The 22,156-nt window shown below is 37.6% G+C and overlaps 1 protein-coding gene across 7 annotated transcripts in view; it reads left to right on the top strand.

Annotated features, from left to right (window-relative positions):
* Positions 1 to 22,156, top strand: part of LOC126366702 (uncharacterized protein ZK1073.1) — a 77,447-nt gene that overhangs the window by 8,913 nt on the left and 46,378 nt on the right. For 2 of the 7 annotated variants that reach the window (XM_050009896.1, XM_050009898.1), the window contains exon 2: positions 3,281 to 3,510. The exons of 1 other annotated variant lie outside the window; for it this stretch is intronic. In XM_050009896.1, the coding sequence (XP_049865853.1) occupies positions 3,304 to 3,510 (207 nt within the window). In that variant the 5' untranslated portion in view covers positions 3,281 to 3,303. Of the gene's footprint in view, positions 1 to 3,250; positions 3,511 to 22,156 lie in introns of all 7 variants that reach the window. 4 more of the 7 variants (XM_050009897.1, XM_050009901.1, XM_050009900.1 and 1 more) reach the window with 4 other exon arrangements.

The following is a 22,156-nucleotide window of genomic DNA, read 5'->3' as shown; positions in this document are numbered from 1 at the left end:
TATTTACAAATGTCAAATAGCAATATTACTTTTTAGATGATTTGTTTCGATGTGGCAATAGCAGTATGATGTAGTTCACATAGCTCTAACGAAACTGCATTAAATCTGGTTAGCAGTGGAGTGATCGATTACAAAAAAACGGTTATTCGATGACGTCTTCAATGCGAGATACAGACACGGCGTATATGTCAACTATTCAACACTGCGTTACATGAAACTGACTTTTTAATTTTTATGATAATTTTTGTACTTTGAGTTAGAGATAATACATAATTTCCTACCTTATTTAGCATTTTTATTACACCAGTTATCATGGACACCCTACATTAATGATATGGCCAAACGTGGATGAAAATATCATTAAACGTTGACGTTTCAACGATATGGTCAGTTGAAGTTGGCCATTTCATGAAATGCGACCATTTCATGAAATGGTCGATCATTTCATGAAATGGTCAATTCTATGATCTGGCCACGACATATACATACTAGTACTCGTGCGTGATTCGTGACGCCTTTTTTGCGAAGCAAAACTTCAATGTAGCGAGTTGCTGCCTTTTAGCTGCGTATTCAAATTCAAAATAATTTATTTCGGATCTAAATATCCATAGTGTGTTAATACAATTATTTACAAGCTAGTGTATTAGGTACTTATGTCAAAAAAGTCAAAATAACTAAACTTAACGGCCTAAAAGTTTACCGTATCTCTGAATCTAATGCAGATTAAATATATCTATCAGATGTGTCGACGCAGCTTTCTTTACCTAATTAATAGTAGCATTATTAGGTAAATCAAAAATTATCAAATGTGACCTACCTACTTGCTATGAAGACAAAGTGAGTTAATAAATGAGTTAATGTCATTATTTACGAAGGCCATGGAACATAATATTATACGTGATCGTACATTGACAGTTGTACATCCTAACATAATGGTACTTAAGTAAATTAAATTAGCGTAGTCCTAACCGGTGTTAACGTTATTTACGTAGAACCTAAAGCTAGTGTTATTTTCACGTTTGTTACACGTACAAGTGCCTGTAGACGTAATACGTTTATTTTCATAACCGTAAATCGTGACTACCTCATTCGGTATCGGGAGAGAGAACTCGGCTTACATTTGTCTGGTCAAGTGGTGTATGTCGTTTTTTGGAATTATATTTGGATAGGAAAACATTGAAGCAAAAACATGTTAAAAACAAACAAAAAACATACTTAATAAAGGGACTATTTATGGAGCTTCCTTTTGCATCCGATTAATCTGATTATGGCCTTCAACAGGGGTCTAATAACACGTTTGTATTATATGATCTGTGATATAACATACTATTCGACGTGCATTGCGCAGTGTGTGATGAAAAATATCTTGTTGTAGTTTACTATTGAAAGTTTTGCGAAAAAGGCCGCAGGGGTCACGGCATCTCAGGCTGTCGGTTTAATTTGTATTTAGGTTAATAAACTACTGGGGATGTAGTAAAACTACACTTCTTTAATTCTTTAATTCTTTAATTCTTTATTGGTGCAATCATGTGTACAAAGGTTCTTAAATTAATTATTTAGCACTTACAACATGACACCCCGTCGGGGCACTGCAAATTTTCTTTCTTTGATATATCAAAAAAAAAATAGAAATAAAAAATAGAAGTAACTCAATCATACAATATAAAATAATATAAAATACAACAACAGCATCAGACATGATAACAAAGAGCATTTTAACTTAATTAAATGAATTTGTGGATCAAAATAATTATTTCGATTCTAAAAACTCCTGCAGATTATAATATTTTTTATTAATTAGGTAAGTTTTCAATTTTTGCACGAAGTCATTATATTTACTAATATCCGATATTTCTTTTGGAAGCTTATTATATATTTTTATCGCCATAATATGTGCATTCTTACTGTATAACTTCATATTTACTCTGGGAAGTATCAGTTTATCTGTACGTCGAGTCGTGCGCATGAAGCGATCATTATTGGATTTATGGAATAAGTGTTCGTTTTGCCGGACAAATTTTGAAATTTCTAAAATGTATATACCCGTTAGTGTAAGAATTTTTAGTTTTTGAAAATAGGGTCTGCACGTATCAGTCTGTTTTATACTTATTAAAATTCTAATGCATTTCTTTTGCAATATAAATAAGTCTTCCGTATCCGTGCTATTTCCCCAAAGGATGATAGCATACGACAACCAGGAATGTGCATACGCATAATAGGCCTGCAAGGCGGTTTTTAGGTCAGTGGTCCGCTTGAGTTCATAAAGGGCATACGTAAAGCTCGACAATTTACCCGCAATTTTGTTTACATGTTCCTTCCAATTTATACTTCAACAACCTCTAGTAAATCGAACACATTACGTTGTGGTGTTATCATAAAAGAATATCTTAATACTTCTTTAACCTGACTAATGCAAGTGGAATAACACATTCAGTAACCAAGTAAATAGCTTGAACTATAACCCGACTACTGTCCACTAAGGGTCGCCACTTCGCCAGTCGTCGTGAGCTAACTAACAATCGAGTCGCTAACCAAGAGGGTTAACATACGCAACCTGATAGATTTTTTTCCCTAACATGCGTGACACGTGATTTTGTTCGTATATTGACAGAACGACATTCACATATTAGCTTCTTCAAACATGATACTGGCAGAATTGTGACCACACAGAAGCCATTCATCAAGAATTGAATTGAATTACATATTAGCGGCAATCGACAAAACGACATAATTACGTCTTCAGAATCGATTAAATGACCGTGAAAAAAATGTCACGTTGTGCATGTTAGCCCTGCAGAATTCGCGGCAGGGTAAGGTTTTGACTAATACCCGTACGACATCTATCCACGTAGCGTAGATAACATTCGCAGCGCAGTGTCTGTTGATCGAAACCCTCGATATCATTCGCATGCAGAGCGTGCAGGGTTAGATAGGCTGCAATATTTAACGTTTTGATCGCGAATCGATAAAGCATTTACCTGTCCGAGTTAAATGCACACCTTACGTTAGACCGCTCTCAGCTGAAGAGTATCGCTAGTATTTAATTAAAACTAAGTACTCACTAAAAATGTAGACAGTAAAACTTAGTTAATAAAATTAGTACCTTTGTTTCTTACTTCTAGTTGCAACTGCGCATAAAGGTATTTAACTTGATTAATACAAGTGGCATAACAAATTGTGTAACCAAATAAACAGCTTGAACTATAACCCGACTACAGTTAAGTGTGCTTGAACTATAACCCGACTACAGTCGTGTGCTTGAACTATAACCCGACTACAGTTAACGAAGTGTCGCCGTGAGCTATGTTCCGTCCGTCGCTAATAAAGGGGCTGTCTGTGGAGCTGCCTGACGTGTCCGACTATGGCCTCAACAGGAGTCGCCGCGCGTCGCTCTCAGCTGAACAGCGCCGCAAGCTGTCTATGCTGCGCACCACCAGCATCCCGGCCCCGTTGACCCCGGTGAGCCACATTTACCATTTGGTTCCCTGCCCGAGAAAATGCTGTCACCAGGTATAGTTTAGTTGTCCTACCATTTGAGTGGCTTGCTGTCCCGCTTGGTGTACGTATAGTAACTTTGGAATTTGGTATAACTCTTATGTAGTTCCTATAGTTCTGTAAAGTGCGAAAGCGACTGCGGGGGACAGGCTAACGGTGAGTTAAATAGAGGAAGAGTCGAGTCAACATCTTAGAATAGGGGTGCTAATGTAGATAAGAACCATACACGCGTATACATCGAGGAAACGAGTGTTTGCTCGCTAATGGCCCCGATTCCTGCAGGCACCTCCTAATTTTAAGTTATACCTGTCATTTTCTTATCCGCCAAAAAAGAAAGGGACGGATGATTGACAGCTCTTAATTTTAGGAAGAATGAGTAAATGAATGAATAACCCGGGCGAATCAAAAAGGTATCTCGCTGGTATCCAACCCGTTTGACGTGTGCTGTCAACATATTTTTGTCGGATTATTGGCCAATGTAAAATTTTTAGACGGTTGTTTTAGATTTGTGCTTAAAATTGACGTGTGTTTCATAAATTTTATGCTTGTCGATTATCCGTCCCTTTTCTTTTCGGCGGATAAGAAAATGACAGATTTAACTTAAAATAAAATTAGATGGTGTTTACAGGAATTAGCACCAATATAGCTCCGTCTTTAGAGTATTGCCAGCGCCAGAAAGAGATGGAGTTTAACAGTTTGTTTACCCTATTTTCATGAAATCCCTCATGTCAATCATTCATTGATCATGAGTTTTATCACGATATTAGTACAGCAAATGCATTTGCTGTTATTCCATTTGCACTTTTTATTAACAAGCTGCTAATGTTTGGAGTTTTGTGATTACTTCTTTAATTTTTTAAATGGACTAACGTATATCAATTAGTAAGTATAATTATATAAGAAGTATGTTATTATACGTATGAAGAAGTATGTTATTTTACAGCCTCCGTGGTCTAGTGGTTAGAGCGTTAGGCTCATGATCTGGAGGTTTGGGTTCGATTCCCGATGGGGACATTGTCGAAATCACTTTGTGAGACTATCCTTTGTTTGGTAAGGACTTTTCAGGCTTGAATCACCTGATGTCCGAAAAAGTAAGATGATTCCGTGCTTCGGAGGGCACGTTAAGCCGTTGGTCCCGGCTATTAGCCGTAAAAACACCTCCACCAACCCGCAGTGGAGCAGCGTGGTGGAGTATGCTTCATACCCCCTCCGGTTGATTGAGGGGAGGCCTGTGCCCAGCAGTGGGATGTATATAGGCTGTTTATGTATATGTTATTATACGTAAGTACCTATGTTGCTTTATTTTTAAGTAATTAAATAGAATTAAAATGTGAACTACTGATGTTTTTGACAGTATCTAAGTACCCACCTTCGCACAGAAAAGGGTAACAACAACAACATAATAAAATTATAATGTATGGGAGGTAACAAAATAAATAAAAATAAAATAATTGTTTATTGTCATAGAAAAAGATCGACACAACATTGGGTACTACAGCTAGGACACACAAATGCTACAGAAGTATAACCCTGCTACCTGAACTAGGAGACCTGTATCTCAGGAAGCAGTGTTCAGCAATTACATCTTTTATAACGTCGGTTTAGGCAGACCATTGTTAAACTGAATGTTCTACCTCTACATGTATTTTATCTCTTCTCTTCTTCTAATCTTTTTATCCCCTGTTGGGATGTAGGGCTCGAATAACAGGGGGGTAAAATGGCCACATCGAAGCAATTCATCTAAGAAAGCAATATTGCTATTTGACGCCATAGAGGCAGCCAATCAGCTCGCGACACCAAACACTTCAGGGCCCCGATACCGACCCCGCCGGTGTGGTCGACGATTTCCCTCATTCAGCGCTTATCGCTATCGACCCACTAGGGTCGATTAATTCTTTCAAATATTTTTCCTCTCAGACGACGCCCTGAGCCGAGGTTCGCGCCCAACTGGGCACCCTCAGGCCTGTTGTCTTAAACGTTGTACCGGGTGAGAGCCTTCAGCGCTCCCCATTTCTCCGGCCAAGTAGTTAATGCCATCTGCAGCAAATCTACAATAAATCACGTCATAAAAAAAGCTATTGGACATTTGTTGGCATTGCGCACTTACTTTTATATGCGCTGTTGTCAAATTGCAATAGTGCTTTCTTAGATGAATTGCTTCGATGTGGCCTTAACCCCCCAGATTTACACTCCTCGCGATATTTTGCTGCCTCTGTAGCTTGCTCCCGTATAACTATGTATCCATGTATTTTATAATTAAAAAAAAAACGTTTTATCCCTGTTCGGAGAATGCGTGATTTACATCGTAGTGTTATGGGTTCGAAAGTCGTCTCAGGCTCTATACCACTACAATCGTCTTTATGAGTTTGCAGTCACGTTTTTGGATCATAGGTAGAAACTTGATATCAAGTGGTTTCCAGGATTTGTGCCCTGTTAATGGCAATAGGCTCGCCTCCTATTAATAATAATATTTAGATTAAACTGTCTTAAGGGGCCTCTACGTGTTGGCTTCGGCCCCACGCACGCCTTCCAAAAGTCCGGGCCTCCATAGGCCCGTGATTTGAATAAGACATACAATAATAATAAAACCCTTTTTTGCACACAACAAAACATTTACAGGATAAACTTATTCTAAGGTGGACAAAGGCGGCCTTATCGCTAAGAGCGATCTCTTCCAGACAACCTGCAAAGGATTGGGACATTTGTACAGCTGCAGTGTAGCGCGCAAATAAAATAAAATAATAGACACATTTTATATAATACAATATACATACTGGGGTCCGTAATATAGCTACCGAGGAGCGGATGTAACATATACTTTGGGGATGTAAGCAAGATGACCTGACGGATTTCTCGTAAGGATCACCAAATTAGACTATGCACACAATGTACCAGTAGTAGATGTAGATAATAGCTTTATTGGCACTGGAACTGCCACACAACTCTCAACAAGCGTTCAGGGTTCCGCGAATCGATTGCTTATTGTTGTTGCTAATCAAAGCTCTCGTCGGCCATCGTTAATGTGCCAGAGTTCTCAACATGCTGTCAAATTATACGCGTATTAGAATAGGGCTGCTATTGTCTTCTGGAATATAGGACTATGTCTCAGTATATAAAGCTGTTAGAGCTAGATGTGTCTCCGTTAGTAAAGAACTCGCAGTGACCAGTTTGGTAAGGACATTACTGGGTGATCTCCCTGATTGTAAGATGATCCGTGCTTCGGAAGGCACGTTAAGCCGTTGGTCCCGGTTACCATTTACTGATGTAAGTATGTAGTCATTACATTCGTCATGTCAAGGGCCTTTGGCGGCTCAATAATAACCCTGATACCAGTGTTGAAGAGGTTGGTATTCCACCTTACAACCCACACGATAAGATAAGAAGGAACTGATGCCTTGGTTGATACCAAATTAATTCTAATTTAGTTCAACAGTTATAAAACTAGCTTTATCTCTGTCTAGCACTCGTCGTAAGTGAAGGACGACACTATCATTAGAGCTGTCATCAATCAAAAATTTAAGAGCCACGCTCTTTTCGGTGTAGCATTCTCCTTTCTTGTCTATCAAAGGCCAATTCTTTCACTTCCTTATAAAACACGACGTTCACTTTCTCTTTGTATGAGCTTACTCTTCTTGGCCTTCCCCTACCCTTCCCTCCTTGGTCTTCTCTTAAAGCTGAGCTGAGCCTTAATTATATTGTAGTTTGTATCATACTACAATATAATTAAGATTTGTCGTTGACGTTGAAAAGAGATCTCATCTTTTATTTTCGTTAGGCATTTACGTAAGTTAAGTAAGTTGGTTCATGACTTCATGATAGTCTTCTTCGGAAACGCGTGGCTTAAATCGTAGTGTGGTGAATAAATAATTAACAAATTATATAAAATGGTTTTCAAGATTTGTGCCCGGTTAATAGAAATAACATAGCGAGAACTGGGTGTAGCTATGTTATATACTTACACCCCTTCGAGATACAGGCGTCATGCTATGTTGTGGTTTTTACCTTTGATGGGATTGCTCCTTTTTAATTAGTTTCTCAAAAGGCTTATTAGGAACATTGGGCCAATTTTTACCACCAAGCCAGGGTCGTTCGGTTTTCTTCTAGAATCCCGTATGACTCGATATTAATCGACGCAAGACATCCCTAAATCAGCCGCTAACCCAAATATCAGTCGCGCAGACTAAACATTTTATCGCCTAGTGTATGCAACGCGTTGTAATAACGGGAATAGAAATACTAACACCTGCACGCTTGACGCACGACGCGCACAACACACAACAATGCTGGTTTATGACAATCGATATTAAATTGCTACCATTCGGTGAGACGGCGACCTAAGAATAGGCCCGGTGTAATTCACTGTAGGCTACTATGCACCTGATTCAGCTGATTGACCGAAAGTAAGATGGGTAGGCCCGCTACAATGTGGACCGACGATCTGGTGAAGGTCGCGGGAAGCCGCTGGATGCGGGCAGCGCAGGACCGATCGTCGTGGAGATCCTTGGGGGAGGCCTATGCCCAAATAAAAATAAAATAAGTGCAATCTTTTTCGGCAGCAAATCAAAGTCCACGAGCCAAGTTATCCCAGCTTGGTGTGGTGTAGAGATCGACTTTTCCGTTTGGTGATTTGTACCTGTCGAGTTATCATAGTTATTATTGGACTGACTTCACGTGCCCCTGGCAAGATTAGACCAGGGTAGGTCACTGGGTGTGGTTCATTTGCCAAGTCGAATATTTTTGATTCCATATTGTTTGACAACGATCATACTGTACTTTATAAAAATATCTATAACTGAAAACGACTATGAATTTATTCTCATCTTTAGGTTTATCGCTATTGTGATTCTATCAGGCAATCAAACGAACATATCAACTGATTCAGGTGGACAGGAATGGCTGTAAAAGCGGTTGGACGCCAATCGCGGGGTTTCACTTCACCCCATATTCTAAAATCGTGGGTTTTTTACCCTATATCGTGACAGCTAGGGGCACATTGCCCATTTGTGGGTATTTTACCCCATTGGTATTCATATAAATACGACACATTTCAGTTTTACAAATACGAGTAGTACAGGCACCTAGTACATTTGTACAATTAGATGCCGCAACAAACATTCCGTATAAGCTTCGTCCCATTTGGCTACGCTGAAAACAATTATTTTGTAAGCCAAATAAATAATAAATAAATAAAATAAAATATTATTACTTCATTCTTAATTTAAATTCTAAAATAAACGAAAAAGAAATATGAGATAGATTTTTATCATCTTTTATTTTTAATAGATTAGTATTTTATAATTTATCTTTGATTTAATCCATTACCCACCCATCTTAGCACTTCGACACACCCGAACACTCCAAATCATATTGAGGACTTCGGTAAATAGCCGCACGACATTTTTATCTGTGTAGCATTCGCTGCGTCTGTTGGTCGAAGCCCTCAAAACAATTCGCGCAGCGCGCGGCGCGGTTGCTGTACCGCGGGGGCAGGTCCAGATTCCTCATTCCCCTAGCGTAATCCCGTTTTTCACAGACAGGTTTTTTTACAGAAGCGACTGTCTGTCTGACCTTCCAACCCGCGAAGGGAAAACCAGCCTAATACATGTTACATACCTCCGAAAATGTGGGTTTCTTCACGATGTTTTCCTTCACCGCTGAGCAGTGATAATCATTTATAACCCAAACATGAATTCGAAAACAAATTCGATGATCATTGGTTTAGACCTGTGCTGGATTCGAACTTGCGACCTCAAAGTGAGAGGCAAGCGTTCTATCAACTGGGCTATTACGGCACCAACGGGACAGGTTCACATTACAGGGCGCAAATGATTGACATGGGTTGTGAGTACGGCGCTGTATTACAAACTGTCTTACAAATGTCTCACCTCAAATCTTACTGCGAATAGTCCTCGAAAAATATTAGGCCGATAAAATATGATCATGACATTTCAACGAGAGAACGGAAATAAAGATCATAATACCCTGAAAACCGGCCAGTAGTCGCAGACCATTAACTGTCGTGTCTTTCATCTCACCGCCTGTACTCTGTATTGTCGCGACGGATTTAGCCCGTTGTCCAGAAAATAAATATACGCGGACTGCCTCACAGCGCGACGCGACTCGTGCGATATCGAAACAATTGACGATTGGAATATAGGGTATCTGACAACTTAGATTATATACTCATGGTACAGTCATGAGCAATATAATGTACCCACTTTAGGACTCTGTCGCACTAACATATTTGACATTTAGTGAGACTTACAGTTCAAATTGTCAAAAAAGTTAATGTGACATCGTACTTATAAGAAAACAAGACATTCTCATTTTGCTTATTTGAGCGAGCATGACGTCATCATAATGTTACCATTATTGGTAACTCCAACATTCTAAGAACTTTTATTATTTGACTTTAACTAGGTATCGTACGTAACTAATTATCATTAAATTTATAGACCTCCGTGGTCGAGTGGTTGAGCGTTGGGCTCACGATCCGGAGGCCCCGGGTTCGAATCCCGGTGGGGACATATCACAAAAATCACTTTGTGATCCCTAGTTTGGTTAGGACATTACATGCTGATCAACAGATTGTCTGAAAGTAAGATGATCCATGCTTCGGAAGGCACGTTAAGCAGTTGGTCCCGGTTACTGCTTAGTTGTGTAAGTATGTAGTCGTTACATGAGCTATGTCAGGGCCTTTGGCGGCTCAATAGTAACCCTGACACCAGGGTTGATGAGGATGGTATTCCATCTCACTACCCACATGATAAGAAGATCATTCCCCCTTCTTATCCGCCGAAAAGAAAAGGGACGGGTGATCGACAGGCATAAAATTTATGGAAACACGACAATTTGATGCAAAAATTAAAAAAAAAACTTTGTTTTTATATTGGCCAATACAGACGGGTTGCATATCAGCGAGAAGCATTTTAAAATTAACAGTTGTCAATCATCTGTTCCTTTCCTTTTCTTCGGATAGGAAAATTACGGGTATAACTTAAAAAAAAAATAGGAGATATCAGTAGGAATCGGGCCATAGCCTGTTTATGTTATCTTATTTTTTTTTAAATCGCCATTAGGTGATTATAATAGAAAGAATAGAGGTGTAGGTGCCAAAAAGATTTGGATTTTAGTCTGGCTGTTTGCCTAGACCGAGTACTGTGCTGCATGACACATAAACTACTAGGCCGATTTTAATAGACTGTTTACATTCGGCTGGCTACAAATTTAGTCTTATTATGTGGGTGGTTTCTTTTGCATCTTTTCTTGATAAGCATCCACTGAATTCAACTTTATGTGTTTGAATTCAGATTTCGATCGTATACATATAACTGATAACACGTGGTTTCCGGTTTGTGTCTCGTTTATAGCAATACACTCCGGACACTTAATACAAACAACCTCGTTTTACACAGACACTACACATTGACATTATCAACACGCGCAGCTGTGTGTGTGACGTCTGAGGGTTGCCAATTACAATACCTAATTTAATCGTCGTCAGTAGGTAATACCACTTACAAGAGATGCTTTTATAATAATCAGTTAATTTTTTTTTTATTTACCACACAACTCATGAACAAGAAATTTTTAACAATGAAGGTTCACAATATAAATAAATAGGCTTTATGGTTTTATATAAAGTCTGATTTCGCAATGAGGGACTTTCCAGGCTATGATGAGATGTTCTCTTTTAACTGATATTATACCCAGATACAACACATCTTCCATCCATTATTATTCTGATCAAAATAAAGAGAAGAAATATAGGTAGCAACATTGCATAATTGTCATATCTGATCCAAATATCGAGCAACAAGTATTTTTATTAATGCCTCTGCCATTATATTATATTTCATCATTATCATCAATTTAAGACAGAGAGCAGCAGTAACTGTCAGTACTATTCAGAGGCGGAGAACAGGAGTTCTAGTATGGCTTTGTAATAGACTACTATGGGCGCCATCCCACTTGCGTCAGACAGAGTACTGCGGGGCCGAAGGCAAGAGGAAAACCACTGCCCTATTTTTTCCCTAAAAAAGTAGCATGGAAAATGCTGCACCGACAAGAGCGTGGCTCTTAAATTGATATTTAGTAATGAGAAAATAGGTAATTACCACGTGAAATCTTTACAACGCCATCTATATTGTTTTTGGGGAACGTAGCATGGGAAAAGTCTCTCGTTCTGTACTTAAGTAGGTGAAGTCTTTGGACCGAAACTATTGTTTGTCCTCGCGTGTACGCTCGTTGTGACCATGTGGATTTTTTGGCACCACGTATTGTTGACAAGCTTACCAATATGAGGACGGTTGCATAAACACTCCGATGTTTAAATTTAGAAGCAATTAATTTCTTTGTTTCGTTTTGTGTTGAGTGTGATTGTTTTTGAATTGGGTTTCTTTTGTTCTGAGATTACCTGATCTGTATTTTACGTTAATCTGCATTTTTAGGGTTCGGTACGCAAAGGGTAAAAAACGAGACCCTATTACTAAGACTCCGCTGTTCGTCCGTTCGTCCGCCTGTCACCACCAGGCTTTATTTCAAGAACCGCGATAGCTAGTCAGTTGAAATTTTTACAAATTATGTATTTCTGTTGCCGCTATAAGTACAAATACCAAAAAAATGTCTAAGAGGGTTTTTTTTTGTTTTGCTTGATATCAAAATTTGTGTACTTGTAAATTGTTACCCATTTGTTTACCTAGTCAATGGTACGGAACCCTTCGTGCGTGAAGCTTACTCGAAAATGGCCGGTTTTTTTTTAATTTTTATACTTTATAGAATCGGTTAGGCGAGAGGTATACCTTTGCTAAAGGGCTCTCTTTTAGTATTTTAAAAGGTACCTGGTATTTTTTTTCTTGACGATGATAAATACATACTTAGGGTGGTATTAATAAATTAATCTCAGCTTCGAGACTGCCCTCAAGATCATGTCGAAGTGACAGTTCAAATATAAAAACAGGGACTTGAGCATGATCTTGAGGGCAGTCTCAGCTGAGATTAGTTTATTAATACCACTCCTAAAGTCATACCACTCAAAAATCTCGTTCATACCCTGTGCGGCCTTATCCCGTGCGGCCTTATCCCGTGCTCATTTCTATTTGATACTTATTAGTCCATCATTTTGAAAAAGTTATGCCTAAGTAGATTTGTATAACAAAAATAACATCACTCTTTGATAAAATCTTTTACGACTAATAATGGCTATTTATTGTTCACAGGCGTTTATTTGCACAATATTAAGATCATACTAAAAGATCAAAGGATAACGTTTGTTTCCCATTATTTAGTACCTACTTATTAAATTGCTTTGGTACATTTAGTAGTAGTACTGTGGCAGTATACCACTTTTTTGATGGCTCTTTTGAAAGTGGGCCTTATTTCAATGTATTTTAAATACGTTTGAAGCAAATGTCGACCCGATTACTCAAGTTACCCTCATTCGGCGCTTACTGATAAAGCCCGCCCGCCCTGGGCACCCTCAGGCCTGTTGTCTTAATTTTTTATCGCGTGAGAGCCCTCAGCGCTACCCAAACTAGAGACATTCATGGCACTTGCAACGGTGTCGAAATATCGGGAGTCTCATATCCCTGATTTAAACGCGGTAAGAACCCGTTATTATGTGTTTTAACGAAGTAAAGAGACATTGTCAATCCGTCACACCATTACCAAATCCCGCACCACTTTTCATAATATCTATAAGTTTCTCTTCCGTTTTAAAAGTGTTTGTCAGTATCGCCACCATTATTTACACAATATTTCATAACTGAATCAATATGTATCCGCCCACGCCACGCCATATGCTATCCCGTGGTGGGCAGACACCGCAGCCGCGTAAAAATGTATTCTATAAATTATGGAGTTTGAAAATATAAAAATTTACGATAACGACCGCTCTACCCGCAAACGAGTTAGCGATAACACCTGAAACTATCGTAAATTCTTTTTTTTAAAGGAATTAGAAAATTTTAGGCTTGGTTCACATAGACACGGGAATACACGACAAGCGCTGAATACTGAATTGCTGACTGGGCCTTAGGCAAGTTGCAAAGGATTACGAAAAACGACAGTGCCGGTAACAGAATTCAATAAAAGAAAATCCGCTGCTGTCGTCAATCGGTTACTATCCTAGGTCATAGATAAATTGTGAAATTCTAAGGTTTAAGATACTTTATTTCTCAAAAGAATACATTTGATTCGCTTACTAAGAAACAATCAATTTCATATACTTAGTAGTTTTAAACAACATTGGAATTGGACTAAGGTAGGTAGGTACTTAAATAACATTCCGAGACTTACTATACTAATTAATTCTGATTACTAAATAAAGATAAAATTCGAATCAAAATAAATTTATTTTTTCGATTTAAATTTTCTCTTTATGAGTTTCTCTAAGCACGGATACGTGCTATAAAAACAAAAATCATTTAAATAAAGATATACCTAAAAATAACGAGAAACATTTTCTTTTTCTATTTAAGTACTTAACTCATTTGCAAATGAATTTGAATAAGTCCGACATTTTATCAAGTTTTTCTGTGATGGCAAAGTATGTTTGTTCGTACAAATACCTACCATAGTAATTTCGTGTTTTGACGTAAAAAGTAACCGATTTAACTAGTTGGAAATTAGCTTATTCCACCTTTTTGGCACCCCATCACTCATAATAAAAGGAGGTAAAGATATGCCCGGTGATGTTAACTAGCGGAACGAATACGTGTGTTTTTCATTCACAGCTTAAAATATATAGGTTTTGCAAAAAGAAAAACAAGTACTTAAGTATGACTTGATCAATCAATCTTCTATTCTTCTCTGTAATAATCTGCCGGACGATGGTGATTCCAAGTCACATTTATACTGGCTGATTTATTTTACGGGTGGTCTAGTTTGTATCGGCATTGGTTGTCAACAACCAATTAGGTACTTACGTAGCAACATTATTTTTAAAAACTTTTCTCTTCAATCAATCAATCAATAATACTTTATTGCACAACGACATAGACAAAGGACATAAACATACGAATAAAAACATAAGCACAATAGGCGGCCTTATTGCTAAACAGCAATAAGCCTTCTTTCTTTTTTAAACTTTCCTTTTTATAATGAATAACGCGATTAGCTAATACCTTCATCATCTCTCTAGCGTTTGCCGGGAAACATAAAGAACGTTCAAAATGCCAAGAAAACTTTTCTAAGAAATAATATTTTTTAAGAATTGATGATGAATTCTGATAAAATAAATTGTAGAGCATTACTGTTTTCTGCGAAAAGTCTACAGAATACATGTACCTATGCTATTGAGTAGTTTGAGTTATTAGAATTAACTTACCTACCTACCTACTCACTATATTCATATAACGTAGTTGATTTCATTTTATTTTAAGAAATAAATTGATGCTTATTTTTAGATATAAAGATCGTATAAACGCTGAGCTACATGGAGACTGTTGACATACTATTTTATTATATTTTTTTATACCTTGCTACGAAAAAGAATACTAATAAGATACTATTAATAAGTTTACTCAATCTTGTTTAACATTTAGCGTGCAATTTGAACACATTTAGAGCCTTAGCCAACCTGCAAACGATGAAAAAGGCGACCGACGGCGTAATCGAATATTTGACATAACGTGATACAAAGTGACATGTCAATTAATTTTATTGGGTTACGTTTTCCTAATAGTTTGTAATATGGCTACGGCGGTCCCTATGCTTTTAACTAACGCTATTATCAGTTTCCTAAGCTTCTTTTTATAATTAGAACAGGTAAAAGTATTTTATTGCGCATAGCCTGTCTGATCCTCCATTTCTTAAACACTAGAATTCAGGAGTTTTCAAGGTTTAGAGTGAATATCTGTGATGTAGTTATGTGAAGGGTTCCACTTTGGCACGCTTTTTTTATTTACGGACCATCACTAGAGATTGCAGTCTAAGGCGGGCCAATTTCGAATAAAAATAGATGTTATTTTATAAAGCCAAAAAAGCCGCTAACTTAAAATGGGTCTGAACTGGACATATTGCCTGAATGTCCGACGATTTCTGGGCTAAAACAGCCACGGCTTGGGTTCCGTTAAATGCTGGCAGACGTCGGGGAATGCCACAAAAAAGACCACAAATGCTCGACGCGTTGGATCTCTTTCAGGAATGATGGCACGATTTGATTGGGAACAGGGACGAGATAAAGAAAAGGAGAAAGGCCTTTGCTCTGCAGTGGGACAACCATGGCTATTAATAATTATCCGTGCTTCGGAAGGCACGTTAAGCTGTTGGTCCCGGCTGCATTAGCAGTCGTTAATAACCACCAATCCACACTGGGCCCACGTGGTGGTTTAAGGCCCGATCTCCCATCCATAGGGAAGGCCGGTGCCCCAGCAGTGGGGACGCTAATGGGCTGATGATGATGATGATATTTTTATAAAGCATGTTTACTAACAACAAAGAGGCGTCATGTAGTCTAAATGTAATATAAAATCTACGCAGTCCGCGGTGGCCGCTCAGCTCAATAGAATAATTGCAATCAAGACATACTATTCTTAGCCGGTCCGCTTACACCGTACGTTTAACTGCTGTTTAAATCAACATTATAATGCCGCTATAAAACGACTATCAATGCAGATAATAAATTTACGCCGAGAGCTTGTTTGCGATGAAAACGTTGTGTAGTTAGACGTACGTGGTTGTCGAGTGATATGACTTGAAATGATGATCATAATACACGTAGGTATCTACACAGAATAAGTAGTGGCCACGGGAAGGAAAAAGGTCAGTGGATTATCCAGCGGCCCGGTGATCAGATGACATCGTTGCAAAGGCTGGAAAGTTGTGGATGAGGACCTATGCCCGTGCAGTTGGGTGATGCGGGCTGATTGATAATGATGATGATCATAAGGTGGTAGGTAATGCAAAATGGCTGCCTGTCTATCGAAGCTATTGTTGTAACTTGACGGGTAAAACATTATATTTAATATTTTACCAGTACCGCTATACCTAGTATGAAAATACACTTTACGCATAGGTATTTATGTATAATAGTTTATTATTACAGTCTTTTCTATTTAATTTACTATATCGTCTGTCCTACTCCAACCATTTCATTGGGCTCAATAATCATTTGTTTTGTTTATTTATTACGGAAATCCATTCTTTTCTAGCGATGTATCTGTTAGTAATATGACGTGTAGATAGCGAGTAGGTGAATGGTGTAACTCTTCAATGGCTCCTCCTTAAGATTTTTGCTGATTCTTATGGCCCGGCCCGTCCCATGATGTCTTACGGTCACGTGTTTATGAATGTATGTAAATCCTGATATTAAGTTCTTTTTTTAAATCTGATTATGTGTACCCGGACCCACACAATAAACTCTTTCCCCTTGGTGGGTGTGTCAAAGCTACACACCCATTTTGACAGTTAGCCTTGGTGTCAATTTGTCTTGTTTACCAACAGTCTACCCTACTACGCCTCGCCTGTCTATCCTACTGCGACTAGATCATCAAACAATCAGCGTGGAATCTATTTGGTATCCCCTCGTAAGAACTCGCAATCATGGATCTAAATTGGAGATGATTAGTCAATAGTCAAACTGTTTACATTAGTTCGTTGATTGGTACAATTTGTACCTTTGAAGGGCCACCTGCAAAGAATAACGCGTACATCCTTCATCAATGGGTCATCATCTAATAGTGATATTTTTTTTATAGCACTAACCCGTGCTTAGGGAAACTCACAAAGAGAAAATTTAAATCGTAAATAATTCTCTCCTAAAAACTCGGACGGGATTTGAACCCCCTGCTCTTGTTAAGTCGGGACGAGACGAGCGTGTTAACCATTACACCACCGGCTACTCCTTCTGTTCATGCGAAATTCTTTCGATCTATGAATCGTCATTAAGCCGACGCCGGCGTCATCTATCTAGAATATTGAATACTAATAATACTTTTGTGGCGTTCTAGTTGTGACGTTGAGTGGTGTGCTGGTAATTAAACGACCACATAAAGTAATATTTTAAAGTTTATTGTTTTTTTTACTTATTCACACATTTTACACTTTTATTATTAATATTTTATAAATCACCATATATTTTTAGTATTGTTTGAGATATTTTTTTAACACAAGAAAATATTGATTATGCATCCAATGGTGCCGATTCCGGCAGGCAAACTTAAATTTAAATTAGCTAAGATTACGGTTTAAATGTCAAAAACTGGATTTGTATTCTGGCGGCACATTTTAGTTGACGCCTAATCTTAAATTTAGGAATGACGTTTCTAAATTACTCAAGGAAGTCTCTCCGTTGTCTATGACAATACCTTTTTTTATAGTAACAAAAACCATAGACATTTTTATATTTGGTTCGTGATCCGAACCACTTTATCATTAATATTAATATTTTTTTTAATGTAATTTTTTCACCCAATAGTGATGTTTAGAAGATAGCCGTGGTTGTATGCCAATTTGGCCAAAGAGTTTGCATACCATAGCATACAACGGAAGAATTTCAGAGAAATATACCTATTTTTCTTGTTTTATGAAACGATTATTATGAAATTATGAAATTTTATAGCGTAATTTTTCCGTAGTCGGGTTTTAGTTTTTAAACTTATATTTTCATTACAGGGTCGGCATACCTAACGTGAAAGTTTGATAGGGCCGTTTTTTTTTAAAGAACAGTCTTCCTTCCGAGAAGGAAACACCAGACCAATACAGCTTAGGTCACATACCCCCGAAACGCATTTCTCTTAATAATGCTTATCTGTCTTATTAATTGACATTATTTAACTGGTTCTTGGTCGTCCCTTTACTGACAAAGGTTGAGAGTAGTCCTAGTTCTTTGTTAGTGACTATGTGAATTTCTTCTCAAAAATTCTCCATTTTGTTTATTTCTTCAAAGTTATATTATTTAAATAATTTTAGAACTACAGAAAGAAAGAAAATAAGTTTATTCGACATTCGAATAAAATTATCAATTATTAATTAGATAAATGCATTTCTCGAATGTTTGGAAGCATTATCAATGTTAAGTTTATTACTTTTTTTATTCCTGTGATTATATTTTAGCTTAGTTTACGCAACAATTATATTCTCTTCCTCAGATACGATAAACCTTGATAATTTTCAATATTGACTAGTCTTTGTTTGTTTGTTTGTATACTCTTTATTGCTTTAAAATACAAAGAAAATTTACATAGTCTTTCGTAAATTTGTTGATGAAGACTCTCTCTATTTTATCAAATTGGACTTTATTACGTCTAGTAACTGTTATGGCCGTAGAAATAACACCAACGCAGTCTAGGAATTATGTCTCCGAGCTAAAAATAGTGTTTGTGACAGACGGACGAGCCCTCCTACTATATAGCTACGGACACACCACAGATATGTAATTGGATTGTACTGGTAGGTGGGTGCAACAATTGTTTATAAGTACATTACTGTGTCTGTTGAGTTATTGGCATTGCTTCTTCGGCTAGAACACCTGGAAAAATTGTGTAGACTCGATAAGTAATTTAACTTTAGAATACATTTAGATTCTTGTCAAACGCGAGCCTATCTTGTTAAAAATAAAAACAATTGTATGGTGTAAGTGGTCCAGTATGTAAGTAAATTGCTTCAGCGTACACTCTAAGTACTTATAGGTAGATATTTTAATAGGTGGGTAAGTACGTACATATTAAAAAGAAAAGTTGTCTGAAAGTGTGAATTTTACTTTTATAAACTACTTACTTACTTATGTTTGATTATATCATGTTGGAGTTTCTTCAGTTTGCTTTGTTTTAATTTACTCTCAGTCCAGATGATAAAGGCATATCTAATTTAATCCCAACTATAAGATCCCACTGCTGGGAATAGAAGCCTCATTCCGTGTTTCGCGGTCCTGTGCGTACTCCGGCCAGTCCCTCCGGCAAGCGTCCTAGTCGTCACGCCATCTCTTTCGAGGTCTACCATAACGCTGTTATGTATAATGTAATATAATATATAAATATTATACATACAGGGTGTTAGTGACATCGTAACGAAAACTTTGAGGGATGATTCAGACCATGATTCTGAGTTGATAGCAAGTGGAATTTTCTTACGAAAAGTAATGATAATATTGCTGGATATCACGCAATATATTGCCGGTAAAGTGGCTATGGAGTTTGAGAAGCAGTAGAGCTATCGTAGTTACCTGTTTGCACGAGTAGTAGAAGAGCGGGGTTGAACCGGCGACAGCGGGTCTCATAGAAAATGCACGTTAGGGCTTTTCCTACGTCTTTCTTCTATTCCGTGGTAATTTCACGTAAGTTTATTTTTTCCCTACTGTTTTTGTACTGTTATTGTAGCGTTCTCTAATAATATTAAATACTTTCTTTCTTTCTTATCCCGTTTCCAAGGAGCTCGCTTACCAAACCTGAGGATTGAGGACGAGAGATCTGACCCACTCAGCATCTAAATCCACCTCTGTACCGTCTCTAAGTAATCCACGGGCTAAACAGGAAGTACTCTTGACATCCACAGGAGTTATTGAGGATGCGCCAGTGCAATCTTCGCGGGTCACGTAATATCTTCTATGTTGGAAAACTCCGTTATTCTTTTTTTAACATAACAAACTCACGATTATTTCAAATGGGTAGTCAGAGGTAAATCCATCGCAAGATGAACTAACTTTTTGTTATTTAAACTTACATTATGCTTTATAATGTGAATAAAATTGAAATAATAATCAGTAATTAATGCTGTAAGTGAATTTTGATCAATAAAAACACTGAAGCATCAACAAATTTAGAATAGAATTCTATTCTTTATTTATATTATTTAAAACTAAATACATTACGATTCATAAAAAAGAACAAACATAATAAAACCAAACTTATTAACATTTCTGTAAAACTAAATTAGTGAAACAGTCCAATCCGTGAAGCTTATTTCTTCAAACATAACAGAATATTCTAAAATTGAAATTCGCTACTATTTTGAGAAATAAAACATTTTTTTAAATGATCGTTCTGTCATGTTGGTATGTATGTAGTCAGCCATATTTCAGTGCATAAAGTAGTGACGCCTACCGGGAAATTACGGAACCAACACGTAACAAGTTTTCAGTACGGTGTTTCAGAGTTTCAGAGGTTTTCAGAAAGCTTCACCGAGTTGAACCTAGATGGCGCTGTTAGTTAGGTGCTGAATTCCCTCGTTGGCTGAAATAATTGTCAGTTTGTATAACTTGTAGCATGCTCATAGCAATTTATTTTTATCGTAGTAATTATCTTCAGTTAAGTAAGGTATCAAACGTGGAATGAATTAATAATTGGTGTTTGTTTACAAGTGCTTTTGGCTTCTATAGGTGTTTTTTATTTGGGTGTCATATGCACAGATAATATTATAATTATAAGTTTGGTGTCATAGGATTTTTTTTTAATGCAGGGCTGACATGCGCAACGGGTTATAATTATATCGATCGATTCAATAAATATTGTCGAAATTGGTAAGTTTGTTTTTCCCTAACATGCATGCTACGTGATTTTGTTCGTATTTTGACAAAACGACATAATGATATCGTCAGAATTTATTCTTAGGTCAGAATCAATAAAATGACCGTGACCAAATTTTATTACGTTGCGCATGATAGCCCTAATGGTCGAGAAGCAAGTGTTTTATTTACTGTGCCCACCCTCAGACCTGTTGTCTTAAACGTTGTACCGGGTGAGGTGAGAGCCGTCAGCGCTCCCCATTTGCCGGGCCAAGTAGTTAATGCCATCTGCGGCAAATCTACAATAAGTCTTGTCAAAAGAAAGGGACTTTAATAAATATTTTATTGATTTGATTTTTGAACTTAACATAAGCTTACGACTATATCCCAATTGCGGTAGTCAGAGGTGATGATCTTAGAGCATCTTAAAGTAGCTACAAGTTGTCTTCGGATTTCTTATGGCTCTGCCCACCCCATTAGTATCCCGAGCGTGAGTTTATGTATATTTGTATGTATGTATGGTATACGTCTCGGCAGAGGAAGGAAGCGCAATTAGTCGCGACCCAATTAGACAACAATTGGATGAGGTAGATCCGACGGTTTGCAGCCTTGTATGGTCCAGCTACGTGAAATGAGGTTTGCAATGCTATGGTAGCCCAGTTCGGAGAACGGTTGACTCTCACTGTGAGTTCGCAGGTTCGAAACTCAGCACAGGCCGAAACAAATGATTTTCGAATTTGTTTTCGGATTTATTCAGTAAAAAGGCGCAGAATTAAAAAAAAGAGCTTTATTATTGTTATCTAACCTGTAGGCAGATAAGAACCAAAGTACAAGAAAGAACAATTTGAAAAAGAGGAGCAGCCAGTAATCTTATTATTAAAGAGTTTTTATCATCATCACTGGTCCGTAGTATATTAAGTAACATACGGTCACGAGCATTAATATGTACTAGCTTTTGCCCGCGTCTTCGTCCGCGTGGCGTTTATAAAAGAGAGATATTTTTCATACAAAAGGATTTTCCCGCTAATTCCCATTCCCGTGGGAATTTCGGGAATTCATTTCTTAGTGCACCTCTACGGTGCCTAAGCTACGTCCCATCCAAATTTCAAGTGCCTACGTTTAGCCGTTTAGGCTGTGTGTTGATATGTCAGTCAGTCAGTTTCTCCTTTTATATATTTAGATACATTTTGGTACCATGTCACATTAACTTTTTTGACAAAT

This window comes from Pectinophora gossypiella, chromosome 5, assembly GCF_024362695.1.
Source record: "Pectinophora gossypiella chromosome 5, ilPecGoss1.1, whole genome shotgun sequence".
NCBI lineage: Eukaryota > Metazoa > Arthropoda > Insecta > Lepidoptera > Gelechiidae > Pectinophora > Pectinophora gossypiella.
This window is presented reverse-complemented; position numbering and strand designations above follow the sequence as displayed.